This window comes from Erythrolamprus reginae, chromosome 1 (genome assembly GCF_031021105.1).
Source record: "Erythrolamprus reginae isolate rEryReg1 chromosome 1, rEryReg1.hap1, whole genome shotgun sequence".
NCBI lineage: Eukaryota > Metazoa > Chordata > Lepidosauria > Squamata > Dipsadidae > Erythrolamprus > Erythrolamprus reginae.
In genome coordinates, this window is record NC_091950.1 from 138,050,744 (window position 1) to 138,069,510 (window position 18,767).

General features: G+C 39.6%; 3 protein-coding genes across 4 annotated transcripts in view; 2 read left to right on the top strand and 1 right to left on the bottom strand.

Moving 5' to 3' along the window:
• RIC8A (RIC8 guanine nucleotide exchange factor A) overlaps positions 1–13,143 on the bottom strand; it is a 35,200-nt gene extending 22,057 nt beyond the window's left edge. The window contains exons 1-2 of one of the 2 annotated variants that reach the window (XM_070766342.1): positions 12,887–13,143; positions 3,462–3,644 (exon numbers count right to left, since the gene is read on the bottom strand). In XM_070766342.1, the coding sequence (XP_070622443.1) occupies positions 3,462–3,545 (84 nt within the window). In that variant the 5' untranslated portion in view covers positions 3,546–3,644; positions 12,887–13,143. Of the gene's footprint in view, positions 1–3,461; positions 3,645–12,882 lie in introns of both variants that reach the window. The other variant, XM_070766351.1, reaches the window with a different exon arrangement.
• The window catches only part of LOC139175661 (veficolin-1-like), a 940,898-nt gene that overhangs the window by 84,256 nt on the left and 837,875 nt on the right, over positions 1–18,767 (top strand). The gene's annotated exons all lie outside the window — the stretch shown is intronic.
• On the top strand, positions 12,976–16,849 carry BET1L (Bet1 golgi vesicular membrane trafficking protein like). Its single transcript, XM_070766423.1, has 4 exons — positions 12,976–13,289; positions 14,555–14,646; positions 14,838–14,894; positions 15,916–16,849. Exons 1-4 carry the CDS (start codon positions 13,271–13,273, stop codon positions 16,081–16,083), a joined length of 336 nt encoding a protein of 111 aa, XP_070622524.1. The 5' UTR covers positions 12,976–13,270; the 3' UTR covers positions 16,084–16,849.

Below are 18,767 nucleotides of genomic sequence, written 5' to 3' on the forward strand. Positions count from 1 at the left end.
GTGGTTCCGCCCCAGATGCCTGATGGATTCAGGGTTTTACTGGATTCACTCATACACAGCTCGGCGGAGTCTCTTGCTGTGGCCTGGAATAGGGCTGCGACGGAGGCACTTGACCAAATTGTGCCGTTGTGACCTCTCTGTGGCACTAGACCCCGGAGAGCTCCTTGGTTTACCGAGGAACTCCGGGTGTTGAAACGCCAGAAGAGACGTCTAGAGAAGCGGTGGAGGAAGAGTAAATCCGAATCTGATCAAACACTTGTAAGAGCTCATATTAAGACCTACAAAGTGGCGCTCAATGCGGCAAGATGTGCATATCATGCTGCCTTGATTGCATCAGCGGAAGCCCACCCGGCCGCTCTGTTCAGGGTGACCCGCTTCCTTCTTAATCAGGGGGGTTGGGGAGCCCTTGCAGAGCAGTGCCAAGGACTTTAACTAGTTTTTTGCTGATCAAGTTGCTCAGATCCGGACAGACTTCGACTCCGATTGGATAGCAGTGTCGGCTGACAATGAGTCAGTCGAGGTGACTGGGGCCCGTCCTTGTCCATCTGTCTGGGAGGAGTTTGACCTGGTGACACCTGATGAAGTGGACAAGGCCATTGGAGCTGTGAGTTCCATCACCTGTTTACTGGATCTGTGTCCCTCTTGGTTGGTTTCGGTCAGCAGAGAGGTGACAGGGAGCTGGGTCCAGGAGATTGTCAATGCTTCTCTGAGGGGGGGTCCTTTCCGGCTCCCTACAAGGAGGCACTCATGCACCCCCTCCTCAAGAAGCCTTCCCTGGACCCAGCTGTACTTAATAACTATTATCCAGTCCCCAACCTTCCCTTTATGGGAAAGGTTGTCGAGAAGGTGGTGTCGCTCCAGCTCGTGGTCCTTGGAAGAAGCCAATTATCTAGGCCCTCAACAGTCAGGCTTCAGGCCCGGCTACAGCACGGAAACTGCTTTGGTCGCACTGATGGATGATCTCTGGCGGGCCCGGGACAGGGCTTTATCCTCTGACCTGGTGCTTCTTGACCTCTCAGCGGCTTTCAATACCATCAACCATGGTATCCTTCTGCGCTGGCTGGAGGGGTTGGGAGTGGGAGGCACTGTTCTGCAGTGGTTCTCCTCCTACCTCTCTGGTCAGTCGCAGTCGGTGTTAGTGGGAGGTCAGAGGTCGACCTCTAGGTTTCTCCCTTGTGGGGTGTCTCAGGGGTCAGTCCTCTCCCCCCTGCTATTTAATATCTACATGAAACCGCTGGGTGAGATCATCCAAGGGCATGAAGTGAGATATCATCAGTACGCTGATGATACTCAGCTGTACATCTCCACCCTATGTCCAGTCGGTGAAGCAGTGGAAGTGATGTGCCGGTGCCTGGAGGTTGTTAGGGTCTAGATAGGTGTCAACAGGCTCAAACTCAACCCTGACAAGACGGAGTGGCTGTGGGTTTTGCCTCCCAAGGGCAATTCCATCAGTCCGTCCATTACCCTGGGGGGGGGAGAATTATTGACCCCCTTGGAGAGGGTCCGCAATTTGGGCGTCCTCCTCAATCCATAGCTAACATTAGAACATCATCTTTCAGCTGTGGCGAGGAAGGCGTTTGCCCAGATTCACCTAGTGCACCAGTTGCGGCCTTATTTGGACAGGGAGTCATTGTTCACAGTCACTCATGCCCTCATCACTTCGCGGTCCGACTACTGCAACGCTTTCTACATGGGGCTACCTTTGAAGAGTGAAACTTCAGATCATGCAGAATGCAGCTGTTTCCCTAGGTATGCCCATGTTTCATCAATACTCCGCGGCCTGCACTGACTACCAATCAATTTCTGGCCCTACATGGCATCAGACCAGAATACCTATGAGACCACCTTCTGCCACACGAATCCCAGCGGCCGATTAGGTCCCACAGAATTGGCCTTTTCCAGGTCCCGTCGAGTAAACAATGTCGGCTGGCGGGGCCCAGGGGAACAGCCTTCTCTGTGGCGGCCCCGGCCCTCTGGAATCATTTCCATCCAGAGATTAGAACAGCCCCCACCCTCCTCGCCTTCCGTAAAATCCTGAAGACTCACCTCTGTTGCCAGGCATGGGGATGATTACCACCCTTCTTTGTTGTTTTTCTGACCCCTGTAGTATGATTAATTGGGTTGAATGTGTACAAGTGCGTAGTTGTGATTTTATTATATTGATTATGTTATATTAATGTTTTTAATTGACTTTTTAAATTTTAATATTAGATTTGTAATGTATTGGACTATTGCTATGTTGTGAGCCGCCCCGAGTCTTCAGAGAGGGGCAGCATACAAATCTAATGAATTATTATTATTATTATTATTATTATTATTATTATTATTATTAATGAGTCATATGACCAACTTAATTATTAGTTTTTTGTAGCAGTTGATAACTGAATCATCTTAAGTGAAGGTTATAAAGTGTGATCATTGAGCGAATACCACGGCTAGTAAGCTGCAATTGTTAAGCAAACCAATGGTTCTCTAAGGGCGCCATTTTTCCAAAAATCAAAAATGCAAAATGTTTGGCAACATCGTAAAGTACAGTCACATGACAGTGGGATGTTACAAACGATTATAAATGCAGCTTTGTTGCTGGGTGCCTGAAGTTCAGTCACAGATTGGTAAGCGGACCTGATTGTTGGATCTTTGAATCCGGATCATAAACCCCCTTTACTGATGGGGTGGACCCTTTATTGAGTTAGATGTAAGTTGAGGACTACCTTGTACAGCAACTTCATAGATGTATATGAAGAAAATACAACCTACCAATTGATATTCATATTCCTTCTCATTCTCTTCTATGAAAATATTTGGGGTTACATGTATTACAAGCAGCTATTCTGAAAATCTGTCGCAGAGGTCACGAAGATGTACAGAGCAAAAAGTATCCATGATAAAATCAAATATAAATCAATTCACAATTGCATATTCATTAGTTTGATTTCAAGTTCCTAGAAATGTTTAATACTGAAAAACGTAGTTCAGGTTGTGTAACATTTTGAAATAAGTCTAATGGTGATTAAGTATGAAGACTTAGCCTCAACACAACCATTTATTTTGTTTTATCAGTTGTTATATGAAAAGTTACAATATATTTTATCTAAACCAGTACCGGTAATAATCACTATTTCCCAGGACTGTGTATTTGTGGATTTTATACACCTTTCTGTCACTTAGTTCTTTTTTCCCCCTTTTTCATCTGAAATGTTCTACCCACCATTTCTCTGGCAAGATTAATTTTATCACAAGAATGTAATTTCACTGTTGCATCCCACCAGCAGTTCAGTTTTGAGAAAGGAAGGGAGAAAGTAATCTCAAATGGCTAAGTTAAAAGATTAATAACAAGAATATATTGCCCAATAATGCAGGCAGGTGAATCTGAAAGGAGCATCACAAGAATATCATTAAAACATGCAATGTGGATTCTTCAGCACTCCGTCAGGGTGACTCAATTCCCAATGAAAACTCACCTCCTGGTTGTAGATCTGTAGCACCTTGAGGACAGTATCTTGCTTCCCATTTTCTACAGTCTCTAGCACAGCTTGGAGTGTCATGTCTGCCCAGAGGAACGGGGGCCGACTGCAGTGAAATGTAGTAGAAGGCTTTGTGGCGTGGCTGGATATTTACTGATGCAAAGAGTCCTTGTTAAACAGCTGATGAGAAGAGGGAGGAACATTAGCGAGCCTGGCCACTCCAGAATGCCAAAGTACAAAGCAGATGGAAGCTCCCAGTAGCTTGCTATCTTGCTCATACACTAATCCTCTTCCTCTTTGGGCTTTTCAGCATTTAATAAATGTCCTTTGAGCAAAGCATTACCTAGCTAGCTTCCCCTTCCGCCAGTCGAGGATTACCTTAAAACAGATAACTGTGTGATGTAGCTCCTCAAATCACCTCCTCCACCCATTGTCCTAATTTCTCTCTATAAATATAAAAGAAAAGAAATTCCCTTATGATGATAAAAGGATGCACTCCTAGCAGAACCACCCATATCTCCTTGCTGGGTTCAGATGGGAATACATTTTCTGGTGGAAAAAAAAAAACACTGGAGGTCTGAAAACGTACTAAAGCCGTGCTCACCAATCAGAGTATCTCTCCAACTGGCTCATCCCTCAGATTCAAATCTCTGATCCTGCTTAGAAAACATGAGGTGGGGGTAACCTTTCCACCCTTCATCCTTAACTCTTTGGTTGCCACGTTCTCTGCATTTCTAGGTACAACATTTGGTCTGTGTCACCACAAAGGCTGTAGCTGTTTAAGAATGCGGATATATCTTTGTAACCCTCCAGTAGTCATGCTAATCACAGTGCATGTCACAGTGTGTGATGGTAACAACTGTGACAGGGAAAGGGACCGGCAGGCTGTGAAGGCAGATGTTAGAAGAACTTGCCACAATCATAATGCTTAACCTTATGATTTAAATCAGGGCCCTCCCAAACTCGTCAGCTTGCTCACCAACCCTCAAATATTTATTATATGAAAATAATTTAATGAGTGCTGCTTTAACTAATAGAACTATAAATAACAACAACAGGCAGGCAGACATCTGGTCCACAACATGCCTGACATTACTATAGTGGAAAAGGAAAAAAATGGTTCATTGATATTGCAATATCAGGTGATGCATGAATTGAAGAGAAAAATACTCTAGGAAAAAACCCCCAAATATTGTGATTTACAAATTGAAATTGAGCAATTGTGGAGGAAGAAATCAATGGCTGTACCAATAGTATTTAGGAGTCCCTGGAACAATATCCAAAGGGCTGCCTAGATACATGAAAATCTTGAACGTTAGACCTGAACACTCCGACTTTGGGGGAGAAAAAGCTCTACTCAGAATTACCTGTATAGATGTTAGCATCTCTTAGGTCCTTGCTTAGGACCTGATTTGTTAATTTTTTACCTTTTACCTAGAGCAGTGGTTCTCAACCTTTCTAAGACCGTGACCCCTTAATACAGTTCCTCGTGTTGTGGTGACCCCCAACTATAAGCCTAGCGCAAATTCTCCCAACAGAGCTTTGAGCTGATTGGCAGGAAGGTCAGAGAGACACCCCCACTGTAAATGCCTGATTAGTCGGATTGTAAAAATATGTTCCAAGATGCCATAATAGAAGCTTTAGTTCCTAATACCAGGAGAAATTTGTCTTTTCCCAGGGTCTCAGGCGACCCCCATGAAATGGTCATTCGACCCCCACAAGGGGTCCCGAACCCCAGGTTGAGAACCACTGACCTAGACTGTGAATCAAATTGAAGTTTAAATAACATCTCCACCTTGGACAATCCCAATGAGGAACTGGTGGTCAGGCCCCCTCATGCTGTACCCCTAGCTGGAGGGACTTTCACAAGTGCTCCCTAGTTCTCTGTGTAGGGAGGCAGAAACTATTACAGAATTTGGTGGGTTCAAACGAGAACTGTAAATAACAGTTCCCAGAATATCATGAATGCTACTATTTCAGTCACTTCTCACTTTCTAAAGTGTTTGTCCTTCACAGTTTACATATCTGTTAAGGGAAACACCAGGCAGCTTAGTTGCTACAGAAATGAAGAAGTGGCTTTAAAATAAGTAAACTGCTTGTTGTTCTTTATTTGCAACTTTCAAGAATGGCATGGAATAACATTTAAATAAAGAGGGATAATGGGCCAAAATGTCTCACTGAGCAACTGCCAGGATCAGCAGTTCTGGCAAAGGGTTTCCCAAAGCTTGGAACAATCTGTAGATTACAAATGCTTCATATCCTTCCACGGTTGTTTAAAAGAAACAACAATGTTTGACTACTCATACTGTAAACATGCAGCAGAGCCTGAACATTTTAAAAAACAAATTAGGTTATTGTAGTCAACTTTCTTCTGCGCAGAGAATATATACAGAATACTTCCTCACCAAGCACAAGTAAATTTCTACCTAGAGCCAATAACTTGGCTGTTGTAGCCCTGAAATCATATGAGGAAAGAACTTCATGGCATTTGTATGTAATTTAGCATATTTTTTAAAATGCTACAGAAAATTATGATCACACAATTTCAATACAATTTTTCAGTTCTACAGTTTTGATTTGTTAACAGGTATAACTGATACAAATTTCCAATATGGTCCCAGGTATTACAATCAGCCAAGATGAAAGCTATCCCTGTATATCATTTTAAATGTTTGTGTTTGACAGCGCTGTCACTGTTTTCTCCATTCATCCAAACCATTTCTGACCTACTTATCAGAAATTAGGAGCACATTTGCATTCCAAATCCTCTGAAATCAATTTAGTAGCATTTAGGAATTATGATTGGGGCTTGAAAAGTCTCCACTACAATTATCAAACTAGATTAAAGCATAAAAATAGGGACTTCTGTGGCGCGATGGTTCTCAATCTTTTCTTCACCATGGAACAAAAGGACCAAAATCTCCCATGACGCAATTCATTCCCTTTACTGGAAATGGAAAAACAGAGGGGGGGGGGAGAGGGGGAATTTTTTGTACAGCTGTCTGACTCTAGGGGTGAGCAAAACGTCAGGAGAATGGTAGTACTGTCTGGTAGTCCTCAACTGATGACCACAATTAAGCACATTTCTATTGTTAACCAAAATATTTGTTAAGTTAGTAACCCAGGTGTTAAGTGAATCTGGTTTCCCCATTGACTTTGCCCGTCAGAAGGTTGTAAAAGGGGATCATATGACCTTGGGTCACAGCAACAGTCATAAGTATGAACCAGCTGCCAAGCATCTGAATTTTGATCACATGATCATGGGGATGCTGCAAAGATTGTAACTTAGAAAAACAGTCATAAGTTACATTTTATAGTGATGTTGTATCACTAAACAAACTGTGGTAAGGCAAGGACTACCTGTACTTTTTCTACTTAAGGAATTTTATTAAAAGACATAAAGTTTATCTCATGAAATGAGATGATCCCTTTTTATAAATCTACTAATCCGAAAACATGCTACCCAATTCCTGAAATATTTTGCTTTAATAAGTCATTATATTTTTTGTTTGAATAAGTCATTATATACCAATATATAAATTATACTTTGCTTATTTAGTCTTATTATTCAACAAAAACAAAGTCATTCTATTTCTCTAATGTTTGGCCCATGTTCTTTATGCACATCAATGAACAGATTACACATACATTTATTTCTAGTACAAAGAGTACACCTGTGTTCAACTCATATCTTGAAAGTCACAGAATTCATTACAGATTTCAGGATAAGATTTGTAATAGATTGTGAACCAAGGTCCGTCATCTTACAGTATTTGTAAGCAATACTGAGACACTATGACAAAAAGTGCACTTGGCATATCTTGCCACTAAATTTGCAAGAGTCACCTGTACCTCTACCTCTTTGGATTTTCTTTTCAAAAAAATAAACATTTTGAAAAAAGTTGTTTCAGGTTTATTTATTTATTTATTTTATTTGCAAACTGAATATAGTGGAACACTGCAAAACAGACAAGATCTTTACACAAAGATTCATTGACAAATTGGAAAACTGTAAGGTTAGACTCAGGTCTGAGACTCCTTCAAAATTCAACATCTAGATTCCTTTGAAAACATTCACAAACTCCTCCACCACCCCTCCTCCCTTCTTAGCATAATAGATCATTTATTTAAAATATATTGTGCAAATAGCCTTTTTATACAGTATTTTTAATTGGTAAGAATAGAGGACAAACACCTTTTCATTCTAAATTCCATTCTAACCAGCCTCAGTGTCCTGGATTAAAAACTGCAAATTTAAGAATAAAGCTCATTAGAAGCAAAAAGCAAAAATTACCTTCTTTATAGCACTGCTGTTTTTGTATCTATAGTTATTTAGCAAGATTTATATCTCGTTTTTTTAAATGAAGCAACTATACTACTTTCCCTCAATCCTCCTAATGCAATTTTCGAGTGAGAAGACACTAGTGCTGTTTTCTTTTTCCTGGATAATCTCAGTAGCAGAAAAACAGAGAGAGAAGTGGGGAATTGTAATGCAGGGTTACTGATCCAGAAATTATAGCAAAGAAAGAATGGACCTCTAGGGAGCTCCACCCCTTTAACAAGCTATCCTACAGCTGCATCTACTGTATAGCTGCTGCTCAAGGTTGATGGGAAAGTTTCATACAAAACTACAGAGAAATAAAATCTAAATCATGGCACTGAACAGACTGTCAGCTGTATCCAACTGGATCTTGATTTAGAGGCAACATTAAGTACATGCGAAGGCATCTAAAAGAATAAAAGTTCAGACAAAAAATTGAATTTTTAGTTTTAGAGACAAGAGACTATAATTCTTCAGAGGGCATGTGAGCATTGTGTCAAAATCATCTGTGATAGAACATATAGGTAGTCCTCAAACACATTTGAGCTTAACATTTTTGTTGCAAACTGAGACATTTGTTAAGTGAAATTTGCCCCATTTTATTACCATTCTTGCTGTAATTGTTAAGTGAATCACTGCAGTTGTTAAAATATTAACACAGTTGTTAAATGAATCTGGCTTTCCCATTGATTTTGCTTGTCAGAAGGTCACAAAAGGTGATCACATGATTGTGGGACATGGCAACAATCATAAACTAAACAAAACTGGAAACTAAACTTGTTTAGTGGAAACTAAACAAGGAGAGAAGTAACTTAAGGAGAATTTTCCTGACAGAATAATTAATCTGTAGAACAGCTTGCCTCCAGAAGTTGTGAATGCTCCAACACTGGAAGTTTTTAAGAAGATGTTGGATAACCATCTATATGAAGTAGTGTAGGGTCTCCTGCCTAAGCAGGGGGTTGTTGTTATTATTATTATTATTATTATTATTATTATTATTATTAATAATAATAATAATAATTGGATTTGTATGCCGCCCCTCTCCGCAGACTCGGGGTGGCTAACAACAGCAGTAAAACAGTACAACAAAATCCAATACTAAAAAACAGTTAAAAACCCATTATATAAAAAAACCCCAATCATACATACAAACATACCATACATAAAATTGTAAAGGCCTAGGGGGAAAGTGTTCCCCCATGCCTGGCGGCAGACGTGGGTTTTAAGCAGCTTACGAAAGGCAAGGAGGGTGGGGGCAATTCTAATCTCTGGGGGGAGTTGGTTCTAATCTCTGGGGGGGTTGGACTAGACTAGAAGATCTCCAAGGTCCAAGGTCCCTTCCAACCCTGTTGTTGTTGTGATTGTTGTTAATGTGAGCCTTTTTACAAGAGTCTTAATTTTGATCACGTGACCATGGGGGTGCTGCAATGGTCCTAAATGTAAAAAATTGTTATAAGACACTGTTTTCCGTCCCGTTGTAACTTTGACCAGTCACAAAATTATCTGTTGTTAAGTTGAGGACTACCTGTGCTTCTTGTAAAGGCATTTTTAGCAGAATGAGTCAAGAATCACCACTATCTTATGACTCTGTAGGGCAGATGTTGGTATTTTATAACCCCTGGGCCACATCTGGATCTCTGCCTGTCCCTGTCCTGCCCACATGACATCAATCAGAAATTAGAAATCAAGTGCAAATGAGTATACACAATGTATGCAAAACTGTTGCATAGCTTTTATTTTGAAGGTGACTATTTTCCCCCCAATTTATATGTAGATGTAGATGTACGGTATGTGTGGGTGTCTATGCACCTTAACAGCATTATTGGTTCGGTCCTACGCGACAGTCTTGTTTTTCATATGGCCCCTTGGGAAAATTAATTGCCAATATAGCGCAAGGCTTTTTTAAACTGATCCCTTTTTGATACGGAGAGACAATCCACATTATTTCACTTCCACTACCCTTCATCCACATTACATGTTGGCTACATGTTACACTAAGTTCAAATGTATTTACTCAACTACATAAGGAGTCCATTTACATATAGGAATGGGGCATACAAACAAGAATTTCCCCATTTCACATCACCTTTCTTATAACCCATATCTAGTTATTGATGAAGAAATGCCCCAAAATCTAGCTACATCTCTGGGAACATGACATATTTTTGAACATTGAATTTTTTAAGGTTTTATTGCAATGTTGCATCTCCATAACAATTCATCTGAGTTTGGCAAGCCTTGTCTTTCTAAATTTTAATTTTTTTCAGGAAACTGTCTCCTATCATTTCTCCTATTTCTTTTGATTCTAACCGAATAATTTTCCTTCTACCTTAGAAGGAGGCAAGGCAAAACGCTCCTTTCTGTAATTCTGTTAAAGTTTTAAAATAACGTAATTAAGACGGGTTCAGAGTAACAGATTATAAGTGCTAAAAATCACTTCTGGATTTCATTTGAAATTATTGGTTTACGTCAACATTCATTTTTGCATTTTAAAAATGGGACAGAAGATGGATTTTTAAAAGGTAATATAAATATGCTACACTTTATAAATATGTTCATCCATTTCACCCTTGTGAAACTTGTGAACATCCCATTCAAAACAGGCTTAATCCTACCTAACGTTAGGAATATGGGTCTCTATTATTTATTTATTTATTTATTTATTATTTGATTTGATTTGATTTGTATGCTCTTGAATACATTCATGTTTGAATAAGTGATCTTTTTTGTTTTTAAAATCACTGATGCTACAAATCACTTGGCTTTGGCGAGAGTTATTTTCCCATTCTGCTGAGCAACACACCTGCTACTGCTGTACTATCATATTTGCTTGTGACACCTGGGCATTCTTGCTTGCTAGGATAAAAAATATGTTTATTGCAAGCACTTTCGCAAGTGGTTTTATAAAAGAGCATCATTCAACCATCTAACTGTCAAGCAGCATTGCAACTAGAAGAAGATATTGGGTGTTATGTCCTGCCCAGAGATTAGTAGGGTTGTACTTAGAGACAAGTTGTTCATTGGGTTAATTATTGGTTAATTGCCGCTGTTGTTAGGGGGCAAAAGTTATGTTACCTCATTGGTGGTTGTCTCAGCAGATAGGGGTATATAAGACCTGTCATTTGGCCTATGGATCTCTTGCATGTGTAAACATTGTTCCGACCTTATTAATAAAGCACTGTTGACCGCAATCGGTGTCCGGCTATTTCATTGGGAACAAATGTTAGGATTTTTGTAGGCCAACGTATTCCAAACAGAATTGCTTTGTAAGTGAGAGAAATAAATTGCATTTGATTCGTGTCACAATAATGCCTTAACATAGGTAAAGGTTTCTCCTGTCCAGTCATTTCTGACTCCAGCGGTGTTCATATCTGCCTCTTAATCGGGGAGTCAGCATTTTCTCTGATCAGTTCTCTTTGGTCATATGACCAAGGCACACAGAATTCCATTACTTCTCATTGAAATGGTACCTCTTTATCTACTCAAACATACATGCATTCAAACTTTTAGGTGAGCAGACCTGGGGAAGTAACAGGAGCTCACCCTGTTGCACGGCAGTTGGGTCTTGAACCCAGGCTGCCAATTTTCCAGTTGACAAACTCAGGGTTTTTAATTGCTGAGCCAACCTGCCCCCACTTTAATATAACATATAAAACTATTGATCTTTTTTTTAATGCAGGTTTAGTAAACTAGGTTGTAGCTTTTTTTAATCAATTAGCTGTGTGCCACCAAAGCCAACATCATCTCTAAGCAACCAACAGGTAGTTTCTCCAGGATGACCATGACTATTTTCACCAATAATAAACGCACAAAAAGAACACGTAAGGGCAGACGAAATGAGAAGGGAAGATAATTTTAGGTGCTGACCTATGGGGCTTTATCAGGTCACTCAGTTTATGCTCAAAAATTTCCTAGATGGAAGTAATTGAAACAGCATACTGGTAATTATGACTCCGCACTTCCACACAAAAGCAGTAGTTGACAGGTTTAGCATTCAATTTATATACCTGCCGACACCTACTTTCCTAAAAGAAATATTTCTTGCTTTTATCTGTACAATAGGACAGGTGTGACTACCAGTCCATGAAACAGGCAAGTATGGGACACTATTACTTTGCACTGTTCAAGGAAAGAAACTGGAGAGGATTTCCAGCTTTCCCTGAGCATGGAGAGCTACCATTTCAATCTTCCCCACTGATGGGAAAAGGAACGTTTGCCAATTTACACCCCATAAAATGATGCTCCCATTGAAACGTGTCCTCCTTTTCTTCTTCCTCCCACAACCACCACAGACTAAACTCCAATCCAAATGTTTAATCAAGGATCTTTTCTGCAATAAAAAAGCTGATACCACCAGAACAATGTGTTCTTCTGCCATTAAATCATGAAAAAACATAATTGTTTTATGACCTTGCCAAAAACCCTGGGAAGCTGAACCCTGGTTTATCCAACTAAACCGACACACAACTGTAAACCAATTAACGCCCAGCTGACTCAGCTACTGGGTCAATGGGTCGTGGGAAGACCATCATTTCAACCCTCGCATCCTGGACATAAACTGTTTCAACTCCTACCCTCAAAACGTCATAGTGCACTAGACACGAGACCATCACTCTGCTAAACAAGTAATTCCCTCAACACTGTCAAACTATTTACTAAGTCTGCACTACTATTACTACTATTTTTTTTCCATCATCCCTATCACCCATTTCCTCCCACTTAGAACTGTAACTTACTTGTATCCTTAAGATTTTTATTAATATTGTTTGTTTCCCGGTTGCTTATTTGACCCCTATGACAATTATTAAGTGTTGTACCTTATGATTCTTGACAGATATATCTTTTCTTTTATGCACACTGAGAGCATCTGCACCAAAGACAAATTCCTTGTGTGTCCAATCACTCTTGGCCAATAAAGAATTCTATTCTATTCTATTCTATTCATATTTAGTCCATCACTAACAATGCACGACAAGCCCTGGGCTGCTACTTACTCTTCGTGCCTGATGGCACCGAGACCAGGAAGGGAAGGGGGACAGAGAAAAAGTGGGGAGTCTGTACATAAGCCTCCCTGAAACCCCCGGGAACAGAAGTTACCTACGTTGCGTAATAAAGGAAGGTCGCTCGCAGTATTTCTCCGCCTGGGGCGGGAAGTCCAAAGGCGCTCCGGCGGGGAGATTCCCCTGTGGCTCCCGAGACGGATGGGCGCACCGAGGGGCAAGGCTTGCTGTTGCCCCTCTCAGCCCCGCTTGCCTGGACGCCCGCGCCCGCTTCCTATTACAGGCTAGCCCTCCCTTTGGTAACACGCAACACCCCGCCGGCGTCAGACTCGCCTAGGCCAAAGAGCCCGCCTTCCCCGAAGGACCTATCCGCGTCTGCAGCCGGGCCCAGAAACCCTCCTCTTTCACGCGCACCAAAACAAATCTCCGCTTCTCGGGGTGGGGGCGGAGCAGGACACGGAGGGACACGGAGGCAGGAAGCGGCCATGGCGGACTGGGGCCGAGGTGAGTGCAAAAAAAGGAGAAGGGGGAGACGCAGTTCTCCTTCATTGCCTTGGCAGGTTCATTAGTTCTGGAGGAGAGGGGTGCAAAACGAGGAAGGGGTGTTTTGGAGCCATCTGCTTAGAGGTCTCTCCATTCCTTTCGCATTACTCCAACCCTTTTGGGGGATGGTGACGGCACTGTCGTCTGTGGAACATCTGGCAAGCAGCTGGCAGGAGAGAATGTCCTCTGGGAAGAACAGCTGCCTCCTGTGTTGGGTTGTCTTCTCCCCGTGGTCCTACCACGGCAGTTTTCCTGCCTTTCAGTTAAAGATCTTGGTTGGGGCCGAAGATAGGTAGTAGTAAATGGAATGGAATGGAATAGAATAGAATTCTTTATTGGCCAATTGTGATTGGACACACAAGGAATTTCTGTTTGGTGTATATGCTCTCAGCGTACATAAAAGAAAAAGATACATTTGTCAAGAATCATGTGGTACAACACTTAGTGATTGTCATAGAGGTCAAATAAGCAATGAAGAAACGGTCAATATTAATAAAAATCCTAGGATAAAATAAATACAGAATAACAGAGTTGGAAGAGACCTTGAAGGTGTTCTAGTCGCAACAGTCGCAAGCAAGGGACCATAGGAAGTGGCGATAGGTAGCACCATTGATATACCCTGGTGTGTGGAACTGGGTAGCTTGGTTGGTATAGCCATTTTTAATTGTTTTTATCTTTTTACAAAGTATTTATTTTTGAACTGGGCATGCCTAGTTTAAATGAAAAGAAGGACCTGGGGAGACATGATAGCAGTGTCCCAATATCTCAGGGGTTGCCACATAAAAAGTAGTCAATCTATTCTCCAAAACACCTAAGGGTAGAACAAGAAGCAATGGGTGGAAGCTGAACAAGGAGAGAAGCAACTTAAGGAGAAATTTCCTGACAGAACAATTAATCCGTAGAACAGCTTGCCTCCAGAAGTTGTGAATGCTCCAACACTGGAAGTTTTTAAGATGTTGGATAACCATCTGTCTGAAGTAGTATAGGGTTTCCTGCCTAAGCAGGGGGTTGGACTAGAAGACCTCCAAGGTCCCTTCCAACTCTGTTGTTATTGTTATTTAACTCTGCCAACTCAATAACATTTTGAACCTGGAATTTGAGAGGAAATGTTCTCTCTGTGTGTGAAATTCTCTTGAGATCTGTAGATTATCTCTTTCTCCTATGAACTACATGAACTCCTACATGTATTCTTAGCTGTTCTTCTAAACCTATTTTTTTTTTTGCAGGTCCAAACACAAATGCGGTGGATGATATGTTAGATGTGGAAAATAAGCGCATGACAGAAAATCTGGCCACTAAAGTCACCCGTCTAAAATCGGTTGGTAGCTCACTCAATCTGTTATTTTTCACTGCTATTATAATGAATTCTCTATGCCTTTTTTTTTTCTCTATTGCTATTGTGGAAATGAAAATTGCAATTTTGATAACATTTCCAAAATCAGTATTATTGCTGAAATATGTCAAAGATGAGAATGTTAAAAACAATAATTTCTTCTTTTTTAAATCTAGCTTGCGTTGGACATTGATAAAGATGCTGAGGATGAAAACCAGTACCTGGATAATATGGTAAAGAATTATTTGCAATTCATGTGGAATTATTAATGAAACCTTCCATATACTTGTGCCTTCATCTCGTGAAGGATAGTTATGTAATATTGTACAATACACTTGAGTTATATAAAAACACAAATTTGTGAGAAGATTGTATCAATCGCATTCGAAGAAGTTCTTACTAATAAGTCCTTCCTGGAAATTTCGTCATTTTGTCTTCAGCCCAAGCCACAAAAAAAAAAAAAACCCCAACCCAAATTTATTTTATCCTTCCATGGAGTTCCAAAGATATATTGGTGTGTACTACTTTTCTGAATAAGTCAAATATGAACCTTTAGTCTCCTGGTATCAGCAATGGCTAATATAAATATTGTAGGAACTGCTTTGTTTAGTCTAATTGGTAAAGTCAATTTTAAAAGGATTTCCTATGTATAAACATTTTCATGTTTGCAGTACATATCATGTGTAGGCTATTGCCATCATTTAAAACTAATAATGGACCTCAGATATATCATTTTCCTTCTGTTGGATAAATTATAAGGATAAATGTTTTTTAAAAAATCATAGTGGAAAATACTGCAGCATCACTATATTACATTGTGAATGTTGCCAATGTAACAAGTATGTTTGCGTATGTCTACAGTTTAAATAATTTGATCAACTAAGGATCCAGATTGTTGGGGGAAATTTGCTGTCTCTGTAAACCATTTAGAGAAGGATGTAAAAGCACTATGAAGCTATATATAAGTCTAAGTGCTATTGCTACTGCTATCTAGGAGCTGCCCAACTGAAGAATGACTAGGTTGCTCACAATACAACAACCAAGAAAAACCACAATTCTAAAAGAGAAAACTAAAAAGAGTAAGGAAGAAAAATATAGTTGGTAGAATTTCTCTTTCCACTATTTAATAGTTAATTAATCTTTTCTTTAAATGGGAATGAAGAAATCTCTGATTCTAGATTTTCTTGACTATTTTGAGCAATGGGATATCTATTTTGTAACACCTTACAGTTATCTTTTGTTTGTTTGTTTTAGGGTTCTGACTTTATGAGTGTGACTGGTCTTCTCACCGGAAGTGTGAAGCGTTTCTCTACTATGACTCGGTCAGGAAGGGACAACCGCAAGCTTCTCTGTTATGTCTCTGGTGGACTGGTTCTTGTCTTCTTCATCTTATATTATTTGGTAACAAGAGCACGAACTTGAGAAAAAGAATTATAGTTTTGTACTGGATGTTAGTTGAAGGGAAAAAGTGATAACAGAAAATGGAGCTCTGGATGACCTTCAGATATGTATCTTGGGAAGGATTATTTAAATTTTCACAGTAACCCAGAAACTCCTTTATGAACCTACAGCATGATCTCTCCATTTGGAACTCATCTTTTTTCTTTAAAGGGGATATGTTGTCTCTCTCTTTACTTGAAAGCTCAAATGCAACACAATTCACCGAAATGAAGTCTCTTTCCCTCTGCCCTTGTATTAGCTTTCTGCAGTTTATGGTTCAGCAGAAAAATCCTGACACTGTTTACTAAAAAATGTTCTAATGCCAATTTTAATGGCAAAAAATTGTTGTATAAAAGACTGATGTTGGAATATGTGCATTTTTGAGAAGTAGTTTCTCACATTGGAATATCTTTTAAAGCAAAATTGCTTTATCAATGTTTTTGGATAAACCAGCAGCTATAAACAATGATCCTTGCTTGTTAACTCTCAAAGAGGTGTGCAGAAGAACAGAGTTGGACTTAACACATTCACAAAATAGAAAACAGCTTCAATACATGACCACATTATTTCTGCTTTTTTTCCCTTTCCATTTTAATTAACCCCTTAACCAATTTGCCAGTTTTGACTTGTACTAACCATGTAGTAAGTTAATGTATCTTCATTTTTTAAACTCTGTCCAAATCAACCTTAAGGTTCTTTTTTAATTTGTTGTATTGATTCTATATTAAAAATTCAATTTTAAATTGAATATTCTCCTAGATTGTATTTTATTGAATTCAACAAGATTTGTTTTTAAGTAAAGTCTATAGGATTTCATTGTAGTTCTAGAGGTATTTTAACAACTAATAATTGCTTAATGATTCTCATCTCTCTAGAATCATTAAAGCATTAGCAGCATTTAACCCAAGGTAATATATACAATTACAGGTAATGCTCGACTTATTGAGCCCAAAATTTCCATTGCTAAGTGAGACAATTGTTAAGTGAGTTTTGCCCCTTTTTATAATCTTTCTTTTGAATCATTGCAGTTATTAGAAACATAGAAACATAGAAGACTGACAGCAGAAAAAGACCCCATGGTCCATCTAGTCTGCCCTTTTACTATTTCCTGTATTTTATCTTACAATGGATATATGTTTATCCCAGGCATGTTTAAATTCGGTTACTGTGGATTTACCAACCACGTCTGCTGGAAGTTTGTTCCAAGGATCTACTACTCTTTCAGTAAAATAATACTTTCTCATGTTGCCTTTGATCTTTCCCCCAACTAACTTCAGATTGTGTCCCCTTGTTCTTGTGTTCACTTTCCTGTTAAAAACACTTCCCTCCTGAACCCTATTTAACCCTTTAACATATTTAAATGTTTCGATCATGTCCCCCCTTTTCCTTCTGTCTTCCAGACTATACAGATTGAGTTCATTAAGTTTTTCCTGATACGTTTTATACTTCAGACCTTCCACCATTCTTGTAGCCCGTCTTTGGACCCGTTCAATTTTGTCAATATCTTTTTGTAGGTGAGGTCTCCAGAACTGAACACAGTACTCCAAATGTGGTCTCACCAGCGCTCTATATAAGGGGATCACAATCTCCCTCTTCCTGCTTGTTATACCTCTAGCTATGCAGCCAAGCATCCTACTTGCCTTTCCTACCGCCCGACCACACTGCTCACCCATTTTGAGACTGTCAGAAATCACTACCCCTAAATCCTTCTCTTCTGAAGTTTTTGCTAACACAGAACTGCCAATGCAATACTCAGATTTAGGATTCCTTTTCCCCAAGTGCATTATTTTACATTTGGAAACATTAAACTGCAGTTTCCATTGCTTTGACCATTTATCTAGTAACGCTAAATCATTTACCATATTACAGACCCCTCCAGGAATATCAACCCTATTGCACACTTTAGAGTCATCGGCAAATAGGCAAACCTTCCCTACCAAACCTTCCCCTATGTCACTCACAAACATATTAAAAAGAATAGGACCCAGAACAGACCCTTGTGGCACACCGCTTGTAACCTGTCTCTGCTCAGAATACTCGCCATTAACAATATTTAAACAATATTAAATCAGTCACATGGTTATAAAGTGTATCTGACTTCACTATTAACTTTGCTTGTTAGAAGATCACAAAAACTGATCATATAACTCCAGACACAGCAATTGTCAGAAATGCGTGTGTTTTCAAGCAGTTCAAATTTTGATCATCTGACCATGGGGATGTTGCAAGAATTTTATGTGTGAAAAACAATTATAAGCCACTTTTTTTCAGTGCCATTGTAACTTTGATCGCTAAATGAAAGGCTTTAAGTTGAAGGCTACCTGTAAAAAGGCAATTGTATATTTGTCTACAGACAAGAACTCTAGATATATAACACAAGATTTTTATATCATATCTGATTCATTAATACTTTTGTTTTCCAAAATACAATTTGTCACCATATGTTGTTCCTTTGTGGGGGGTGGAGAAGAAAAAAGAATATCCAGTGGTGATCCAGTTTTGATCTTTCTGTAATTGATGTACAAACACATTTTGCTTGAAGGACGTGAATATTCTTTGGTAGGTAAATCTGAATTGTAACTTATCTCACAAATGAAATAGTAACATTCACATTGTATTTAAATTTGAAAATAAAGTAAGTCTAATCATTTGACAACATTCCCAAT